This window comes from Dipodomys merriami, unplaced genomic scaffold (genome assembly GCF_024711535.1).
Source record: "Dipodomys merriami isolate MVZ:Mamm:240054 unplaced genomic scaffold, mDipMer1.0.p SCAF_5, whole genome shotgun sequence".
Lineage (NCBI taxonomy): Eukaryota > Metazoa > Chordata > Mammalia > Rodentia > Heteromyidae > Dipodomys > Dipodomys merriami.
In genome coordinates, this window is record NW_027206068.1 from 16,439,061 (window position 1) to 16,458,248 (window position 19,188).

A 19,188-nucleotide genomic window follows, 5' to 3' on the forward strand; every position below is an offset into this window, starting at 1 on the left:
TTTAAGAAGACAAAATAAGAAGATGACAATGTGTCTCAGATATCAAATCATTTGTTCTTGAAAAATACCAGAGGTACTTATGTACTTCTGAGTAAGAAATGTAATTTTATCATCAGTGTAGTAAAGTTTTCAACAGATTCTATTCATTAAACTACACAAATCCATTCTAATACATGGGCCATCGTGATTCTGCATTGATAGTCACTAAGCATTTAAAGATAAAATTTCAATACATGTATGCATATTATTCTGGGCAGTAATTTATAACAATATAGCTTTGGTTCATTTTTTCTTGTTTTATGCTTTTCAAAATTCTTCTTGCTCTAAAATATTCATACAAACTTCTGAGGTCTTGGGAATTATCTGAGGTTTGTTTTTCCATAGCAACAAATACATACTACACTAAGATAAGAAAAAAAATGAAATGAACAGAATCTTTAAAAATCCCCAGGAAGAACTTAAGCTTTTAAGATACTCTGAGAAATGTGAAAAAATCATTTAATTATTTTTCTGGTTAAAAAAGTACATTGTGAAAATTAATTCTGAACAAAATGTAGAATCAAATATACTTTTACTTGTATGTCAAATAGCCTTGAATAAATCACGTTGCACCTGCTAACTAGTAGAATAATCCCCTGCAATTATTTAGTATAAGGACTTGTGAAAATATCTAAATATATTTGACTAACCGTTGGATTTTCTAAAACCTAAGGGTAGTTGAAGTAACTTTTCTTTTTTAATAACAGAACCTAAAGAGTAATGTTTTTCTGACCAAAAGCTACTTTGCCCAATAACTTCATGAGTCCTGCAATATAATCTACTTCTAGAACAGGGCACTGACCTGACCTCAATGGCTGGTTCTTTTGCAAGTGGAAAGCAAGTCTATCTGATTTTTTTTCCTACAATGTTTTGTGTGTGTGTGTGTGTGTGTGTGTGTGTGTGTGTGTGTGTGTGTGTGTGTGTGTGTGTGTGTGTGTGTGTGTGATCTTTAGAGAAAGGGAAAGTGAAATGAATGAGTTTTATAGCTCCACTAGAATACTACCTGCCTAAAATACTCAACATGTCTGAATTTGGCTGTGACCCCAAATGGGAGGTGAGTCACTACTCTGGCTCTGTGTTTACTAGGCTTATAAAACAGCTGAATTTAGCTGTTAGACAATGGAGTTGCTTTGCCTTCTCTTGGTCCCAGAATTTGTAGAGGTCCTTCACCACGTCACCGGCATGGTAAATGGCTTTGGAGACACAAGGATGAAGGACTTTCCTTACTGAAACACTTCTTTCTCCTCTCCTTTGCTAACTTGCAGAACAGACCTGTCAGCCTGGGAGAACAGAGGTCTCAATGCCACGTGGCACTTTAAAACTTCCTTCTCAGCAGCTGGGAGAAACAGGAATTTCCTCTAAGTAGCCCTGCAGCTGCAGAAATTGGAAGACTTGAAAGTAAGAATATGTGAGCTGGTGGTGATCTCAGAGGCAACCCTTTGGACAGAACTTCATACACTGAGAGAATTTGAAACAAAAACTTCTCGTCTTGTAGAGCCTGCTGGGAAATGAGAATCATTTATGATTGGATAATGAAGCCGGTTCATAATCAAAGGCCAGTAAGCTTACAGGAAACTGCTGGGAGCTACCAAGTAAATTATTTTATAAATCGTTTCAGATTATATCCCGTAGACTTTTACTCATATATTAACATACAAAGTAAAACTATACATAAAAATCCTCTGCAGTACAAAGAATCCATCTATCGTAAACTACATATTATAATTTTCCAATCCATTTTACAATTCATTATTTATGAGTTTGGATATGAACAATGTGCTTTCAAAGGGGTTTCTTGATAATTATTGATTACCTTTGTAGAAACTCTAAAATGATATAGGAGATCTCTCAGAAAGTAAATGCTAAAAGACTCTGAACAACAAGGAAAAGTGGACCAGTCACCCTCCCATATAATTTTGATAAAATTTACATGTTGAGAAATTCTGAGCACACATACTTCAATATTCATCCTTCTTTTCTTCAAAAAATTTTACTTATCTTTCTAGCATAGAACTTGCAGACTATGCTCATTTTCTAAATGTACTATAATTCTTGAAAAACAGTTATTTAAAAGTGTTTTTTAAAAAAGTGTTCTTTTGAAGCCGGGTGCTGGTGGCTCTTGTCTGTAATCCTAGTTACTCAGGAGGCTGAGATCTGAGGATTGTGGTTCCACGCAACCGGGGCAGGAAAGTCCCTGAGATTCTTATCTCCAATAAACCACTCAGAAAACTGGAAGTGGTCTTGTGACTCAAGTGGTAGAGCACTAGCCTTCAGCTGAAAAGCTAAGGGACAGCACCCAGGGCTAGAGTTCAGGCCCCGCAACCAAAAAGAAAAAAATTCTTTTGAATGTACATAGAAAAATACATACTAGTATCGATCATGCAAAATGCTAATACATTGCTGCTGCAGAAGATAAGAGCTTTCAATATGGTGAACTATGAAGCTTAAGCTGGGTGACAGTGGCTTATAATTCTAGCTACTCAGGAGGCTGAGATTTGAGGCTTAAGATTCAAAGCTAGCTCTGGCAGGAAAGTCTGAGAGACTCTCATCTCCAATTTTCTACTAAAAAATTAGAGCTGGAGCTGTTTGCTCAAGTGGTAGAATACAAGTCTTGAGTGGGAAAGCTAAGGGACAGAGCACTGGTCCTGAGTTCAAGCCTTAGGTTTGGCACATACACGCACATGCATGTGTGCACGCACGCACACACACACACACACACACACACACACACACACACACACACACACACACACACACACACACACACACACACACCAAGAAAATCTTAAGCATGTTTGCAAAATACATGGAAAGTTCGGATTTTATATTCTTCCCAAAAATGTGTTTGCAGAAAGACAATACATTGTACCAAAAAAAAAAAAAAAAAACCCACAAACACATTTACTCCAATTCAAAGCTAGTAGTGTTTATCAGTCTCCTATTCCTTTTATCTTGGGTTTACCTTAACTAAGTATTTCTTCACATGGCTCTGTTTGTGCCCCCTCAACCCTTTGGTGTGCCTGGTTAACTAAATCAGAGGGCTGGAGGGTAAGGCCATGACTTCCAATAAGATTTAATTATGAGTGCAGATATGAGCAAGATTTAGACTATTGAGCCTTGCACTTCAAAAAAAAAGCCCTTTAACATATTTTGCCTTTAAATCTTTTATCACCTGCAAAAATTAATTAAGTGCAGATGTAGCAGGTTCAGTTTGGATGCCAGGGTTCATTTCCTGTCTATGCTTTGTCAGACAACCTATTACACCTTCTTCTTGAACTGGAGGCAAGCTGAAAACGTGGCTCATAAATCACCATTCAGCTCTCTTTTGCTCTTTCTTGGGCTGGTCTTTTTATATGGGCAGATCTCTAGCTCATTACTCAGAAATATACTTTAGACAACCTGCCAAGTGTCATCTGCATTTAAACCAACCATTTGTTAAACAAATTATAACTATTGTGTAAGAATGTATCATGTTAAAATGCAAGGCTAAATCCAATGTCTATGACTCTTAATCACTCAAGGTTCCTGCAGGAGTCATCCCTAACCTGGCATCTGAGACTTGAGATCTTTTCAGAAAGAATGACATGCTGACTTGTTTTAATAATACCACAGTTGCACAACAAGCAACATGATTGCTAACCAGGGGAAGTAGCCAATTGGTTACCAAAGCAACAGCATTCTTTCCAGCACATCTGACTATTTAAAGTCTATATTCTGTAGGGAAAAGTAAATTTGGGTTCTGTTGGGTTATTTTAACTGTGGAAGTATCAATTCATTTAAGGATCATAAAAGTTGCCCTGATCTGCGCCTTCTTCTCATTAAATTGCAGTTAACACCATGAAAGTGAAACGTGAATGTTTATGGTTTCAGAACTGCTATCCCGAATTTAATGAGTTTCCACATTCAAAGGAAACACACCCTTCAGTTGTTTGCAAGTGCTAAAGGCAAGACAAGAGAGAAATACAAATCCCTTCCCTTTTAGTTAGAGTCATTGAAAATCCAGCTCTGGTTGGGAATACATACCAGATCTACAATCAATATCTTGCTTATATTTAGTTGGTCTCTCAAGTACTTGGCTGTAATTGCAACTGAATTAAAAAAGCAGAACCCCCTGCGGAATAAAGAAGAACAGAGAAATAAGAAAGCAAATCATCCAGGAAAACCATTATAAATAATGTTCAGAGCATTTTGTAAAATGCTATATGATCTCTGAAGCCATAAATCTGCTTCTGGGAGTATCTCGAAAGACTTTTTTCAGTCCATCTGCTAACAATTAGAAGCTTCAGAAACATGCACAGGGCAGGTGACTGCCAGGAATCATGGCGCTAGGAGATGGGCAAGAGTCTCTGGTACTTACATGGCTGCAGATTCTTCAGCATGATGGCCTGGGGGCCTCACAACAGCAAACCCATTCTGTAAGAAGAAGACATGTTTCCAATGGTCAGGTCAGGTAGGAGAGGCTTACTTTCATCTCTGTGCTCTACACTTTCTTCAAAAACACACACAAAAAAGTACAGATTCTTAGAAGCTTGCTCTCAAATTTGACTTCTGGCCCCTTAGCCAAGCCATAGAGGGACAGAGAAAAACCATATATGATGGTATTTCTCAGATTATGTCTCAGGAAGGATTCCACAGAGCCAGGGGGAGAACAGAGAGGTGGGAGCTGTGCCTCACTGGCAAACATACACGTCAGCTGCTATTCTCTCGTGGTTCACTTCTTTATGACATCAACATACCACAGAGGGAAATGCACTCCTGGTGCAGGTTTGAGTCAAAGTTTAGAAAGATGAGGAAAAGCCCAAAGTGAAAATCCTTTACCTAGGTCCCCTCAATGATTATTTCCATTACAGTATCAGCAAAATGATCAACGCACTCACATACTCACATAGACACAAAAGAAACTTCAAAAAGGTGAAAAGGGAACAATGGAAAGCCATATTTCTTCCAGTCTATAAACTTAGCTTGGATGACTGCCAAGACTCGCAACTTTATTGGATTCTCTGAGTCAATTTCTAGCCCAAGTTCTGGAATTTTATAAAAAAAAAAAATTCCAGGGCTGAGGAGCAATCTGATCTATCCATGATCAAGGAATGCCTTAACCTCCAGATTAGTTGGAATGCATCACGGAAAGCTGAGGTAACTCCAGCATGAAGGCAGGGAACCATAAATCCTTGCAAAGCCAGCATGCTCAGAAAAGTTGGGTTGTCTGATGTGAAAAATAATCATCTATCACACGATTCACACCACCTTTCACTTAACTATGATTCAAGTAACATGTGCCAAGAAGAATGTTGCCTTAATACATAATCCTAAAACTTTTGAAATAATATAAATATACTTTAGAGAGATTTTTCTCCCTAAATCTTTAATGCAAGCAAAAAGATATAAAGAAAAGCCATCTATGCCCTGGATCTTCAAACATACTGGCACATTCTTGTTATGGTCATTAACATGCAATGAGTTAATTTGGTATCTTTTTTGGCCAGTGTAGGGAATGATAAGTTAAGACCAAATAGGGAATTACTGTTGCTAAACTATGCCCCCTTCTCCCAATTTTAAGCATTGAAATCTTGATCCCAAGGAACTGTATTAAGAGGTAGGATCATTAAGGGGCAATTTGGTCTGTCCTCAGGGATACAGAGATACATTCTGGTTTCAACTAGAATTTCTTCTGTTTTCCCTCAGCCTTTCACCATGCTCTAACTGGGAAGGGAGCTCTAGGGAGGTGCTTCAGGTTCTTGAACTTCCCAACTCTAGAACTAAAAGGCAAGTCAGCTTCTACTGTTTATTGATGAAAGTGTAGAGAATGGAGATGAAAGAAAGCCTCTCCCACCTGACCTGACCGTTGGAAATCTGTGATGTGTTTTGTGGCAGCAGAGAATGGATTAATACAGAAGTCAAATGACAGAATGTATGGACACAAGAATGATGATAAACATATGTTCTGTTATTATTCTTAATGTACTTGCTATCTCTCTGATATGTGAGAAACTACAAAGATTAAATAACAATATTTAAAATGATTATAGGGTGAGATTAGAGATTATTAAAGGTCTTCCGAGAATGGAGAATTTTGCAATGATTATGATAGCAATACAGTTCACTGGGAAGACAATGGCAAGGGTGAAAGTAGATATGAATGAAGCATGGAAAATATAACTGATATAATGAATTTTAGATTAATAATGTAATAAAACTTTCAATATTCAACTGAAAATTGTGCTTTCTAGACAAGGGACTTCATTAGGCAATCCAAAGAGCAAAATATCCAGTGACTTAACAGCTACAAGAAAAAAAGAGTATTATTGTATTAGTAATCAAGTGAACACAGATTAAACATCCAATAAGAAGCTATTTTCTCCATATAGAAAGCCAGGCACTGGTGGCTCACGCCTGTATTCCTAGCTACGCAGGAGGCTGAGATCTGAGGAAAACTAACCAGCCCAGGCAGGAAAGTCTGTAAGACTCTTATCTGCAATAAACCCCTAGAAAACAAGAAGTAGTGCTGTGGCCCAAGTGGTAGAGTGCTTGCCTTGAGCTGAAGAGCGCAGGGATAGGTCCCAAGCCCAGAGTTCAAGCCCCACAACTAACTGAAAACAAAAACAAAAACAAAAAACCTGAAATGTTGAGAAGCTCTGTGCTGACACTCACTTGTTGATGTAGAAGAGTAATAGATATATCTAAGGGAAAGTAATATATTGTATTAACTTTGTAATTTCATGTATTTTCTAAATGGCTTATAGCAAATTTGAATTATTTCACAGTAAAAAATATTATTAAACCTGGAGAAAGTTGGTAGATAAATGTTAATGAGGCTGGAAGATCTGCTTTCATGTAGATATGAAAGGAAACAAAGAGCATTCTGGGTAGGGTAAGCATAAGAACTCCAAAAAAGGGCATTGAAATACGTGTCAGGTACAGTAAGTCAATCGATGTAGAGTTCATGTTGGGGAACAAAATGGGAACACAATTTCACAAGTTATGTAAAGCAGAACAATAACAATAAAAATAATTTTAATTGTCTTCCTCTTTGTAGCCAAATTCCTTCAACAAAGGATCTGCTTTTTGCTTTATACTCTTCTGTCCTACCCTCCAGCATTTTGGAAAAATGCTTTTAAAATCACTTTATTTTAGCTTGACTATGTCCTCCTTGTCAATTTCAATAAAGCTATTCGCCATCATCAAGACCCACCCAAACATGCCTTTGTAGTTTCAACAACAGCCAACCCCTTACATTCTCCATATCTCTTCTGTGTTCCCCCTTTGCTTAGCTGAAACCTGTCAGGCTTGTCTTTGTTGCCAGCGTCACATACCTGCCAGCAGAAGTAGAATGTAGGTTCTGGTTTCTAGCTGTTGCTTTGAGATCATAAAAGCCCTTTAAAGCCACCATACCCCTACAACACTTCCAGAAGGGAAGGATTTGAAGGATTAGCTCACCCAGTAAAAGATAAAATATAACTTAATAAGATGACTGAGATAATCCTGAGACACTCCAGCTTCCTCTGGCTCCTATGGTACTAGAGAAGGGACTAGTTTGTCCTCCATTCTGGCTCATAACCTACAATTTGGATCCCACCCTCTCATACTCTTCTATCATATATCTAACACACCTTTAAATTTATATGAAAATTTCCTTTAAAATTACAACCATTTTGTCAAGATTCAAATAGCTTCAGATTTCTACCATTCTGGAAAAAGATGGGTCAATTTGTAATATCTATCATCAGTTCCATCAATTTTTCAATTACTACATTTCTTTTCTTCCCCTAGTCACAACCCAATGCTCAGAAAGGCAGTGTCTACTGCTTTCTCTTTTCTCATTTTCCTCATCTGTGACTCCTTTGACCTCTAATTTATCTTCCAACCAAGATACTCAAGAAGGTCATACAAATGGTCACCAATGGCCTTCCTGCCACTGAATCCAGTAATGGGATTTTTATTCTTTCAACCTATCAGCACCTCATTAGCTATCAACCCCATTGGCTACATCTTCGTTTTAGAATAATTATTCCCATGGTTTCTATAACTGCATACTCCCCTAATATTCTTACCTTCATTTGTAGTTTCTAATCTATCTCCTACACATGAAATATTAGGCCATTCAATTATGGCCAATCAAGGCTACATTTTAGCCTTTCTTTTCCCCCTTCTCTTTCACATTTCTCAGACAATGTCACCAGTGTTATGAATTCAAAACAAAGCAAATTGTGGGTTTCTATTTCAAGGATGAAATTTCTTGAGCAGAAGAACAGTGTATCAGCTCCCATTCTCAACACCTTTGCTTGTGTATTTCAAGATCACTTCAAATTTAATATATTCAACATCAAACGTGATCTTCTGATTTTTTGCTAAACTTAGCAATCATATAATGATTCACCCATTGCTGCAAATCAGAAGCCAATCAGTTGTTTTTAATGGCTCTTTCACCCTATCTTTCTTCCATCTCATTTTACTTCATATCCAATTCCTATCGATTTTACATATATTACTCAAATCGACGTGCTCATATTGATGTCCATTCCTTCTACAGTTGACTTTAAATTTTTCTCTTTCTTTCCATCAATTCTGAAGTAATTACTATCTGTCAATATTCATAGGGCAATTCATTCAGTCTCATGATTTATTGGAAAACTATCCTATTCACAATGGCTTCAATCAATCAACCAGAAATAAACTAAAGATATGAAAATTTTCTTTGAGGATTTGTTATTAGGGGATTTAATTTTTGAGTTCTAAATATATTGTAGATATCTGTGGGCTTTCTATTGATCTATGAATTTTTGGATTGCTTCTTCTATTTCCTTGAAGAATGAGGTTGGTATGGAATTCTGTGCCTCCATCAGAAAGAATGACACCGCCCCACTTGTTAGGAAATGGAAAGACTTGGAAAAAATTATATTAAATGAAGCAAGCCAGACTCAAAGAAACATGGTCTCCCATGGTCTCCCTTATCTACAATAACTAGTATATGTCTAAGACAAGCAGAAGAGGTCAAAAGCTAATATGACTATATAACCTGATGCTAAACGAAATGAACCCCAAGATTGGGACACAAGAGGTTTTATTTTTGTTGCTGTTCTTTTTAATGTACTTATAAGGTATTATGTGATTTTTTTTGTTTCTTTGTATGATCTTCCCCCATGGTACAACCCCAAATGTCACTGTATTTGACTCCAGTGTTCTGTATCTTTTTTTTCTTTTTTTTTATTGTGAAAATACTGTACAGAGGGGTTACAATTACATGGGCAAGATAATGAGTACATTTCTTATCAAGCATTGTAGCCTCCTCCTTTGTTTCCCCTTCCCATCCCATCCACCCTCCACCCTCCCACCCAACCCTCCTCCTCCACCCCCACCAAAGTTGTAAAGTTCATTTTCGACATAACAACTTGTACATCTCATTGTTGCAATGGTCCACCTGATCTCTATTTAAGCGATTTGTTTTTTCCCTTCCCCTCCACAAATTATAACTACATCAAATACAGTGAAAGCAGGGGTTATACCATGGGGGAGGGAATACAAAGCAACAAAGAAATAATCTTATAAATGTGTTAGAAACAATCGCATGAAAGAAAAAAAAAAACATTTGAATACATATCTTCTTAGGGTCATTTCCCTAACATCAACTTTTCTGACCTTTTCTGCTTGACTCAGACATATGCTAGTTATTGCAAATAAGGGAAACCATGGGACCTATGTTTCTTTGGGCCTAGCTTACTTCACTTAATATAATTTTTTCCAAGTCTTTCTATTTCCTAACAAATGGGGCAATGTCATTCTTTCTGATGGAGGCATAGAATTCCATTGTGTATATATACCACATTTTCTTGATCCATTCATCTACTGAGGGGCATCTGGGTTGGTTCCATATCTTAGCTATGGTAAATAAGGCTGTAATAAACATAGTCATGCTGGTAGCTTTAGTGTGGTCTTGTTTGTGAACATTTGGGTAAATACCCAAAAGTGGGATTTCTGGGTCACAGAGGAGCTCTATGTGGAGTCTTTTGAGGAACCTCCATACTACTTTCCAAAGTGGTTAAACAAGTTTACACTCCCACCAACAATGCAGTAAGGTTCCCTTGTGTCCACATCCTCTCCAGCAGCTGTTGTTATTAGAGTTCTTGATTCTAGCCATTCTAACTGGGGTGAGGTGGTATCTCAATGTTGTTTTTATTTGCATTTCTTTTATGGCTAGAGAGGTTGCATTTCTTCATGTGTTTATTGGCCATCCTTCTTTCCTCTTCAGAGAAGTTTCTCTTTAAGTCTTTAGCCCACTTATTTCTTGAGCAGTTGTTTCTTTGAGTATTTGTTGTTGGGGCATTTAATTTTTTGAGTTCCAGGTATATTTTAGACATGAGACCCTTGTCCATTGTATGGCTAGTGAAGATCTTCTCCCAATCCGTGGGCTTTCTATTGATCTTGCTAGCTATGTCCTTTGCCATGCAGAAGCTCTGCAATTCCATGCAGTCCCATTTGTCCAACCTTTCTTTGATTTGTTGTGTTTCTGGGTCTCTATTAAGAAAATTTCAGCCTATGCCAAGGAGACCTAGGGTTTCTCCTATTCCATCCTGTAATGTTTTCATAGTGTCTGCTTTGACTCGGAGGTCTTCGATCCATTTGGAGTTGATTCTGGTGCAGGGTGATATATAAGGATCTAGCTTTAGTTTTCTACAAGTAGTTAACCAATTTTGCCAGCACCATTTACTGAAGAGGCTGTCTTTTTTCCATTCTATTTTTTTTAGCTCCCTTATAGAAGATTAGACGGCTATAGGTCTGTAGGTTCATTTCTGGGTTTTTAATTCTATTCTATTGGTCCTGAGGTCTGTTCTTGTGCCAGTACCAAGCTGTTTTGATTACTATGTGTCCTGCATCTTGTATATACATTTTTCTAATTTGGGGGGGGGGGAAGAGAAATAATAAAATGCTGAAATAAGGATACAAGATGACCTATTGTAATAATGGGAAGTACAAGACAGTATTTGAAAACGGACTTTACAGCTTTGTGAGGGCAGGGGGAGGAGGAGAGGGAGGAGTTGGGGTGGTGAGGAGGGAAGGGATGGTAGGGGAAAAACAAAGGAGGGTGTAACAATGCTTGATAGGAAATGGACTCATTACCTTGCTCATGTAACTGTAACCCTCTATATAGTACCTTTACAATAAAAATATATATTAAGAAAAACAGAAATGAAAAGCTTCTATAATAAAAACCATAAAAATAACTGAAGAAAGGAATTTTAGAAGACAATGAAAGATTGAGAACATTTCCTTCCATGTTTCTGGGTTAGAAAAATTTATATTGTGAGAATAGCCATTATCAAAAATGATCTACAGATTCAAGGTAATCCCCATCAACATCACAACAAAATGCTTCTCAGGAACAGAAAAAAATAATTTTAAAATTCATATGGAAACAAAACTGATCCTGAATACCAAAACTGAGTCTGAGCAGAAAAGAGAAATTGGGAAGTATCTCAATACCTCACTTCAATTATGTGGCAGAATCATAACAAAAACAGCATGGTAAGGATAAAAACACAGACATATCTCTTCAAGTAGTGGCCATAATGACAAAAGGCTGATTAGCACACTTGGATGAAATAGCAGAATATATTTTAAATAAGAAGGTCTATTGTTCACAATAGGTTTTGAGCTTCTTTAACAGGGAATATGTTAGCATTTTCTGTAGCTCTTGATGGTCCTGGCAAAGATTTATTATGCATTATACCACTTAAGTTAGGTTTACTCTTGTGTCAAGAATACATGGATCATTTTCATATCTTAGTAAAAATATTTAATGAAAACTATTCTTTGAATATTTGAATATTCAACTTGAATATTAAATATTCAAATATCCAGTGAATACTTTTCAAGGAGTCTGAAGCCAAAGAACCATGTTTGAGGCAGGCCAGCCTGGGCCATACAGACCCTGCTTCCAAACAAAAAAGAAACTATGTACAGTGTATATCAAATATTCATTTATCTGAACTAGGGAGGGGAAGGGGAACAACAAAATAGTGAGACAAAGGACAAAGGTGGAACCTAAGCAGAAGTGATACTCACAAGACAATATGTTGGAAATGATCTGTACAATTACGGGGGAGTTGGTCAGAGGGAAAGAGGGGGAAAAATGAGGGAAGGGGTAAGAAGTTAGACAAGAGATGTAATCACTACCTTAGTTATGTAACTATAACTCCTCTGTACATCATTTTGACAATAAAATTTTTAAAAAAGATTGTTGACAGGTTTATTTTTGCCATTAATTCTAATAACAATAATTTATATTTTATGAAAAAAGTCTGTTTTTATCACATTTTCGGGCACATATGATCCTGCTACTTGATCATCTTCTTCTTAGTTTGTAAGCATCTCAAACTATAGTAGGAAAACCTAGTAATATGATGTTATTCCTTAATTTTTTTATTTTTGTGTAATTTACCCCATGGAAATGCTGTCTGATACATATGCTCTTGAAGGGAATAAAGATCAACATTGTTTGGTGAAATAATTTTTCATCTTAATAATCTGATTTTGCCCTACTCTAGTTTTCTATTCTTTCCAGTCATGAGCATAACTAATTGCAGAGCATTGGCAGTACTATTTGAATATCATCAACAATGATAATTTTGTTTCAAGTACTGGATGTACTCACATCCTTACTTTGTTTTTAGTGGGTTAGATTAGTGAAATGGTGTTTCTTCTTAAAGGAGAGAAGTGTTGCGACTTTTGGCATCATTACATGGGGAAATAAAGGACAATTTCTGATTGCGTTATGGAGGAAGCTATGTGAACTCCAGGAAAGAAAAATCTCTGATTTTGTCTAAATGTAAAGATGGATTTGAGAAAAAGAGACTCTAATCATTTTAGACTGGTCTATTTTCATAACTGGTGAAATTTACATGCTCTGAACAAATTTATCAAAATGTCAAATTTATTTTTGTATACCTCACCATACAGAGTGAAGTTTTTCCTATGCAAATCAAGGAAAGGCAGTAAGGAAATTACTGAAACCACTATGAAATTCTTTTTTTTTTACTCTGTATAAGCCAAGTCTATTACTATGGTAATGATGTCAATCTCAGAATGTGCAAAATAATATGTGTTCTATTTATTATGATTGCCCAGTGAAGAGAAGAAATGCATAGTTTCCTTTCTCTTTGATCCACCATGAACAAGTAGGTAATCAATCAATGGATGGTTAAAAACAAACAAACAAAAAAACCACTATGAATTCCAACACTTACAGAGTAAGCCACATTTCCAAATCATGAGAAACAAAGAAGCCAATCACCACTGATGAAATGATGTAGTAAAACCACATTATATATCAAGAATTTCTAATAAATACAGACTTTAACACAGAAATGTATATATTATTTATACAGACTTTAGGAAATAGTGATCAGTGGAGTTGAGCTTAAACTAATGCTACTTAGACTATTCAGTGCTGTGTGACTTACTAAATTAATTCTGGATAAAAGTAGAAGTCCCATAAAGAGAATAGAAGAATGTATGTGGTCTCTAAGCAGTAAAGATAGGTGACATGACAAGTCTCTTTGTTGTAACTGATGGTTCAATTATTAGGCTTTTGCTTAATTTTTTTAAATGTTTCTGTTTTGGATATAAACCCATCCTGTGGAGAAACATGGCTTATGCTTATTATTAGCTGACAACTATCCAGAAACTAATTGAGCATGTCAGAACAGCTGATTGGAGTTTTGTTTAAATTTTCTCTGAAAATCTAGAGCACAGTAATTGCTTCCCTATCTTGAGTATCACCGTTAAAGTATTTCTAAATGTACTAAAGTATCAGTGCTCAGAGAAATAAAATGTATCAAAACCAAGCACAGCATGGAACAAAAAAGTTTGCCAGCAAGCTCTGATGGCTGAGTTGTTATTTTCAATGAGATCGCTGAACTGGAAATTTGTAGGCAATGTTTCATGTAGTTGAATTATTTCACCAAAAGTCACAGTCCTAGCAAAGTCAAACAAACTCATGTTGATGTTTTATCATCAATTTTGATAAAAGCACTCTTTATCTATCTTTATAAGCACTCTTAATCTATGTATTGGTTGGGTATTTTTTAAACCAAAAATAACAGGATATTTTAATCTAGTTTTATACTCATAACTGTAATCATCTAATATGCCTGGGTAGAGGCCATTTGACTCTAGTTGTGGGTTTTTTTTTAATTTAATTTTATTTTATTTGTGAACATACTGTACAGAGGAGTTACAATTACATGGGCAGGATAATGCGTACATTTCTTACCAAGCATTGCAGCCTCCTCCTTTGTTTACCCTTCACATCCCTTCCCAGCCTCCCCCCTCCCCCCCAATCCCAATCCCAATCCTTCTCCTTCGCCCCCCCCCCCCGCCCCCCGCACCGACGTTGTAAAGCTCGTTTTGGACATGACAACTTGTACTTTTCATTGTTGCAACAGGTCCACCTGTATCCTTAAACAACTGGTTTTTCCCCATCTCCTCCCCAAGTTATACTGACATCAAATATAGTGAAAGCAGGGGTTATACTGTTGGGGAGGGACATTAGTTGTGGGTTTTTTTTTTTTTTTTTTTTATTGCTGAATGCTTAAATACTCAAGAGGCAGAGACCTGGAGGACCACATCTAGTAGCCAACCCAGACAGAAAAAAAAGTGTTTGAGATTCTTCTCTCCAATAAAGCATCAGCATGCCAGGATGGAGGCATGTTTTTAATGGTAGAGTGCCTGAGAAAGCTGAATGAGAGTGTAGTTCTGAGTTTAAGCCCTGGTAGCTCTGCTCCCATTAAAAAAAGTGATGAAAGCAGCCAAAACCTGTGCTTCCCATAACTGTGTAAGGTGGCACCGTTTTTCTCCCCACCTACAAGGTTGTTCATAAGTGTTCTTTCCAATATCTGTATGAGCTTATTTACTACAAGTCCAAATCTTTTACTGGGTTATAGTACAAACAGAGTATTGGAAACAAACCATGCATTATATGGTTTCATACCAGTTAGAGGAAGCTGGCTATAGAAACCAACTTCTGATTCTGCACATTCGTTTGTTTAATATCAAGAAATTAGAAACACAATAAAGATATAATTAATGCTTTTGAAGAATTTTTATTGGATGGAAGATCCCAATGTTTTTTTTGTCATACTCAAAGTTTGTTTTGAAAACCCAGTGCTTGAAGTACTGTCTTTTGTGTCTTATTAGTGCATTTAATCTTTGCTTTGGTCTTCATTGGGTAATCTTATTTCCTGTTAATAGGATAAAATTGTAAATACTGTAAATAGTACTGCTATCTCTTCTAGAAAGCACATTATATGCTTCATTTAAAAGGATTTTATTCTTCTGTTCAAGTAACATGGAGGTATGCACAAAAGAAATGGTAATAACAATCCTCTACCATCTTGTGGAGCGCCTATGGTAGATATTTTAACTTGATGCAACTATGTGATTCCATCCAAACTGGTGCTCACTACAGTAAGTTATATTGCTATGATGAGCCATTCTTATGTCAAAAGAAACTGAAAGTCATTCACTGGGAATGAAATGCAGTGTCTTTGTTGGTATCAGTGGAGGTTAAAGTTTTGGGGTAGGATCATATATAATATTTGCATGAACATCACTTTCCCTTCCTTTCACTTTCTGTTGAAGGATGTGGTGATTTGGATGATCAGAAACCATCTTGGGAACAGAAGAGGACAAGCACGTATCCCCCCTTCCTGCTTCACTTCCCCTAATAATGTTTACTATGTAAGAATTAGTGCAACAATTGGCTCATATCCCACTTTCAGCAATAGCTTAGGCTAGTCATGTTGATGAGTTTCTAAATCACCTAAAATCTCAGGTTGACTATCATGAACATGATACAGTTCATCATTTATTCAGCATGTCATATAGCAGCTCCCATTTCAAATCCCTACTCAATCGTAACTGTGGGTCTTTAAGTTATTCTGAGTTCTTCCTCTTTAGCTGCACTAATTTCCATGATGAAAAGTAACTCCACATGATTTATATTACAGCAACAACAGGGTGAAAGTAGAATGTGTCCTTTCCCAGATTATTTCCCAGACTTAAACCTATTTAAAAATAAAAGAAATGCACTACACTTATTAAGACTTATCAATAGCTGGTTTATCTAAATGCTAATCTTTATGAGGAAAAGAAGATTTCTGAGCAATACACATCTTACACAATATCTAAACCCCATTGTACAAGTTTACATTCAAATTAGTAAACCATTTAATTGAAGTTCACACATATATACACACATGTGCACGTACACACACACACACACACACACACACACACACACACACACACACACACATACCTGATGTAACTTACGTTCAGTCTTGGAAAATTAAGTTTCCCTTAGAATCAATGCTATTAATCTAAAGTCTCTGTCTCTGAAGGAAGAAAGTTTCACAGAGAAAGATTGTCTCAAACATCTCTAGTCTGGGAGATTCAGAAAGGTAAAGGGATTTGCCAAGAAAACAATAAGGGACCTACGGGAATATAAGCTCAAGGGAGCCAGGAAAACAGGAGCTCAGTGTTAGCTGTTTAACTAAATGGTGGACCCCGAGCACATGCAGAGCTGCCAGGCCTGCTCCATGAAGAACTCAGAGGAAGATGCACATTGACAGCACTGGAAAATTTTCCAGGAAGACTGGCCTCTGGGGACCACAACTTCTACAGCTTTGAGCCTGGCAAGACTGTAGCCATAGACAGGTCTAGTTGCATTCATAGTATTCAGGCCTGGGTAGGAAGGAGACAGAGAATCTGATGTGCTTATATTACATGTAATTTTTGGTGAGGCTTTTATGAAACTAGTAACAATGGAGCCACTATGAAGAAGCTCTTGTTGTTAGGGAGGAACTCATCAGGATGTGGATCTTGGTAAAGCAATAATAACCCACTGAAAACAATTTGTTTAGTTTATCAATCAGTGGTTTTGTTTGACACAAGGACCAACAGTTCAATTGGCCGAATTATTATGAAAGATGACTGGCTTTTGGACCACACTAACCAAAAAATAGTCTGATATTTTTTTCATCATGTAAATAGAGCCTTAGCACAAAAAAGTCAGCAAAAAGAAATTAAGGCAAAAGAGTTTATCTTTTTCTTTTCCTTTTAAGAACCAGAAAAAAAGTTAAGATAATCATAGACATCTATGAAGATAATTGCAAAACAATTGTAATGACCAAGATCTGAGCAAAGAATACAATGAGAGAGGGCTATATCAATATCCCACAGTAAGAGCTCTCTTGTCAGTATACTCTTGTTTTAGTGGAATTATTTTGCATTCAATTAGCAGAGTAGTAAGAATATTTTAGTGTTATTTAATGCATACAAATTTATGAAATAAAAATTGAATATATAAAATGTTTTAAACTTTGAGACTAACAATAATGTATAATACATAAATGTTATCATTGTATAAATGTTGTCATTGACTAAGCTCATTGGACAGATAGTTGTATTTTTTATTATGAATTTCTTTTTGCATTGAATTCTATTCATCCGTAGCCATATCCTATAAGAAAATTGGTACCAACAAGTATCTTTGATCAATTTAGTTAATACAGTTAAATACAAAGTTTGAACACAGGAAGTGGCGCTGTAGCTCAAGTGGTAGAGCACTCGCCTTGAGTTGAAGAGCTGAGGGACAACGCCCAGGCCCAGAGTTCAAGCCCCACGGCCAACAAAAAAAAAAAAAAAAGTTTGAACACAGCAATTACATTATTTAGCATTATATATAAATCATCTTTGAAAAACAATGCCAAATGAATTGACTAGAGTTTTTATCTTGAAAGTTCATATGCATGTGTGTATATGAAATGAACTATCACATAAAGTTATAAATGTGTGAAATAATTATGTTCTCTGGGTATATATGATGTGTGTAATTTGGATATTGGTATAAAAATGTTTTGCAGATTATTTACCATAGCTAAGATATGGAACCAACCCAGATGCCCCTCAGTAGATGAATGGATCAAGAAAATGTGGTATATATACACAATGGAATTCTATGCCTCCATCAGAAAGAATGACATTTCCCCATTTGTTAGGAAATGGAAAGGCTTGGAAAAAATTATATTAAGTGAAGTAAGCCAGGCCCAAAGAAGCATAGGTCCCATGGTTTCCCTTATTTGCAATATCTAGTATAGGTATAAGTCAAGCAGAAAAGGTCAGATAATGTGATGTTAGGAAAATGAACCCTTAAATATGTATTTTAATGTTTTCGTTTCTTTCATGCATATGTTTCTAATGCATTTATAAGATTATTTCTTTGTTGCTTTGTATGTCCCTCCCCCACAGTGTAACCCCCGCTTTCACTATATTTGATGTCAGTATAACATGTGGAGGAGATGGGGGCAAACAAGTCGTTTAAGGATTCAAGTGGACCTGTTGCAACAATGAGAAGTACAAAATGTCATGTCAAAACCAGCTTTACAATGTCGGTGGGGTGGGGGGAGGGGGGTATAATTGGGTGGGGGGGAGGGGGGAGGCTGGGAAGGGAGGTGAAGGGTAAACAAAGGAGGAGGCTGCAATGCTTGGTAAGAAATGTATGCATTATCCTGCCCATGTAATTGTAGCCCCTCTGTACAGTATGTTCTCAAATAAAATAAAATAATATTTAAAAAAATGTTTTGCAGAGAATGAAATGAAAATGCAAGTAAACATTTGTAAATTCAACATAAAAATTGAAAAGTCTCAAAAATAAGATAAACACAAATTACTTATTTTTTCAACATTTTGAATCTTGAGAAAAAAAGATGATTAGAAAAATTGTAGAAGTAAATGCTTACATCGTGATACTAGAATTTATTTCATAAACCATTCTTTCCCACCTAAGTTAGTCTTGAAATACCATTAAAACTTTGCCTACAAGTATCAATGACTGAACAAAGATGAGCAGATGTAGAGAGGAGACAGACATCAATAGTCTCAAGTAATATAACAATAGATGCAAGTCACTATGAACTAAACCCCACTTAAAGTAATAAAATCTGCATAGTTCAAAGCCAAAAGCTAGACAAAGAGGCTGGAAATAAGCATATCCAATTACCATGGAGCCAGGAGTTAAAACGACAAACTAGAAATAAAAATATTAGCTATCTGCAAAGCAGATGAGTGAAGGTAGGAACCCATAGCCAGGTA

General features: G+C 36.4%; 1 protein-coding gene across 6 annotated transcripts in view; it reads right to left on the minus strand.

Annotated features, from left to right (window-relative positions):
• Hdac9 (histone deacetylase 9) overlaps nucleotides 1-19,188 on the minus strand; it is an 851,473-nt gene that overhangs the window by 158,613 nt on the left and 673,672 nt on the right. For all 6 annotated transcript variants that reach the window (XM_069996136.1, XM_069996137.1, XM_069996140.1 and 3 more), the window contains 2 exons: nucleotides 4,397-4,452; nucleotides 4,063-4,150 (listed from right to left, as the gene is read on the minus strand). In XM_069996136.1, coding sequence (XP_069852237.1) covers nucleotides 4,063-4,150; nucleotides 4,397-4,452 — 144 coding nt within the window. The remainder of the gene's footprint in view (nucleotides 1-4,062; nucleotides 4,151-4,396; nucleotides 4,453-19,188) is intronic.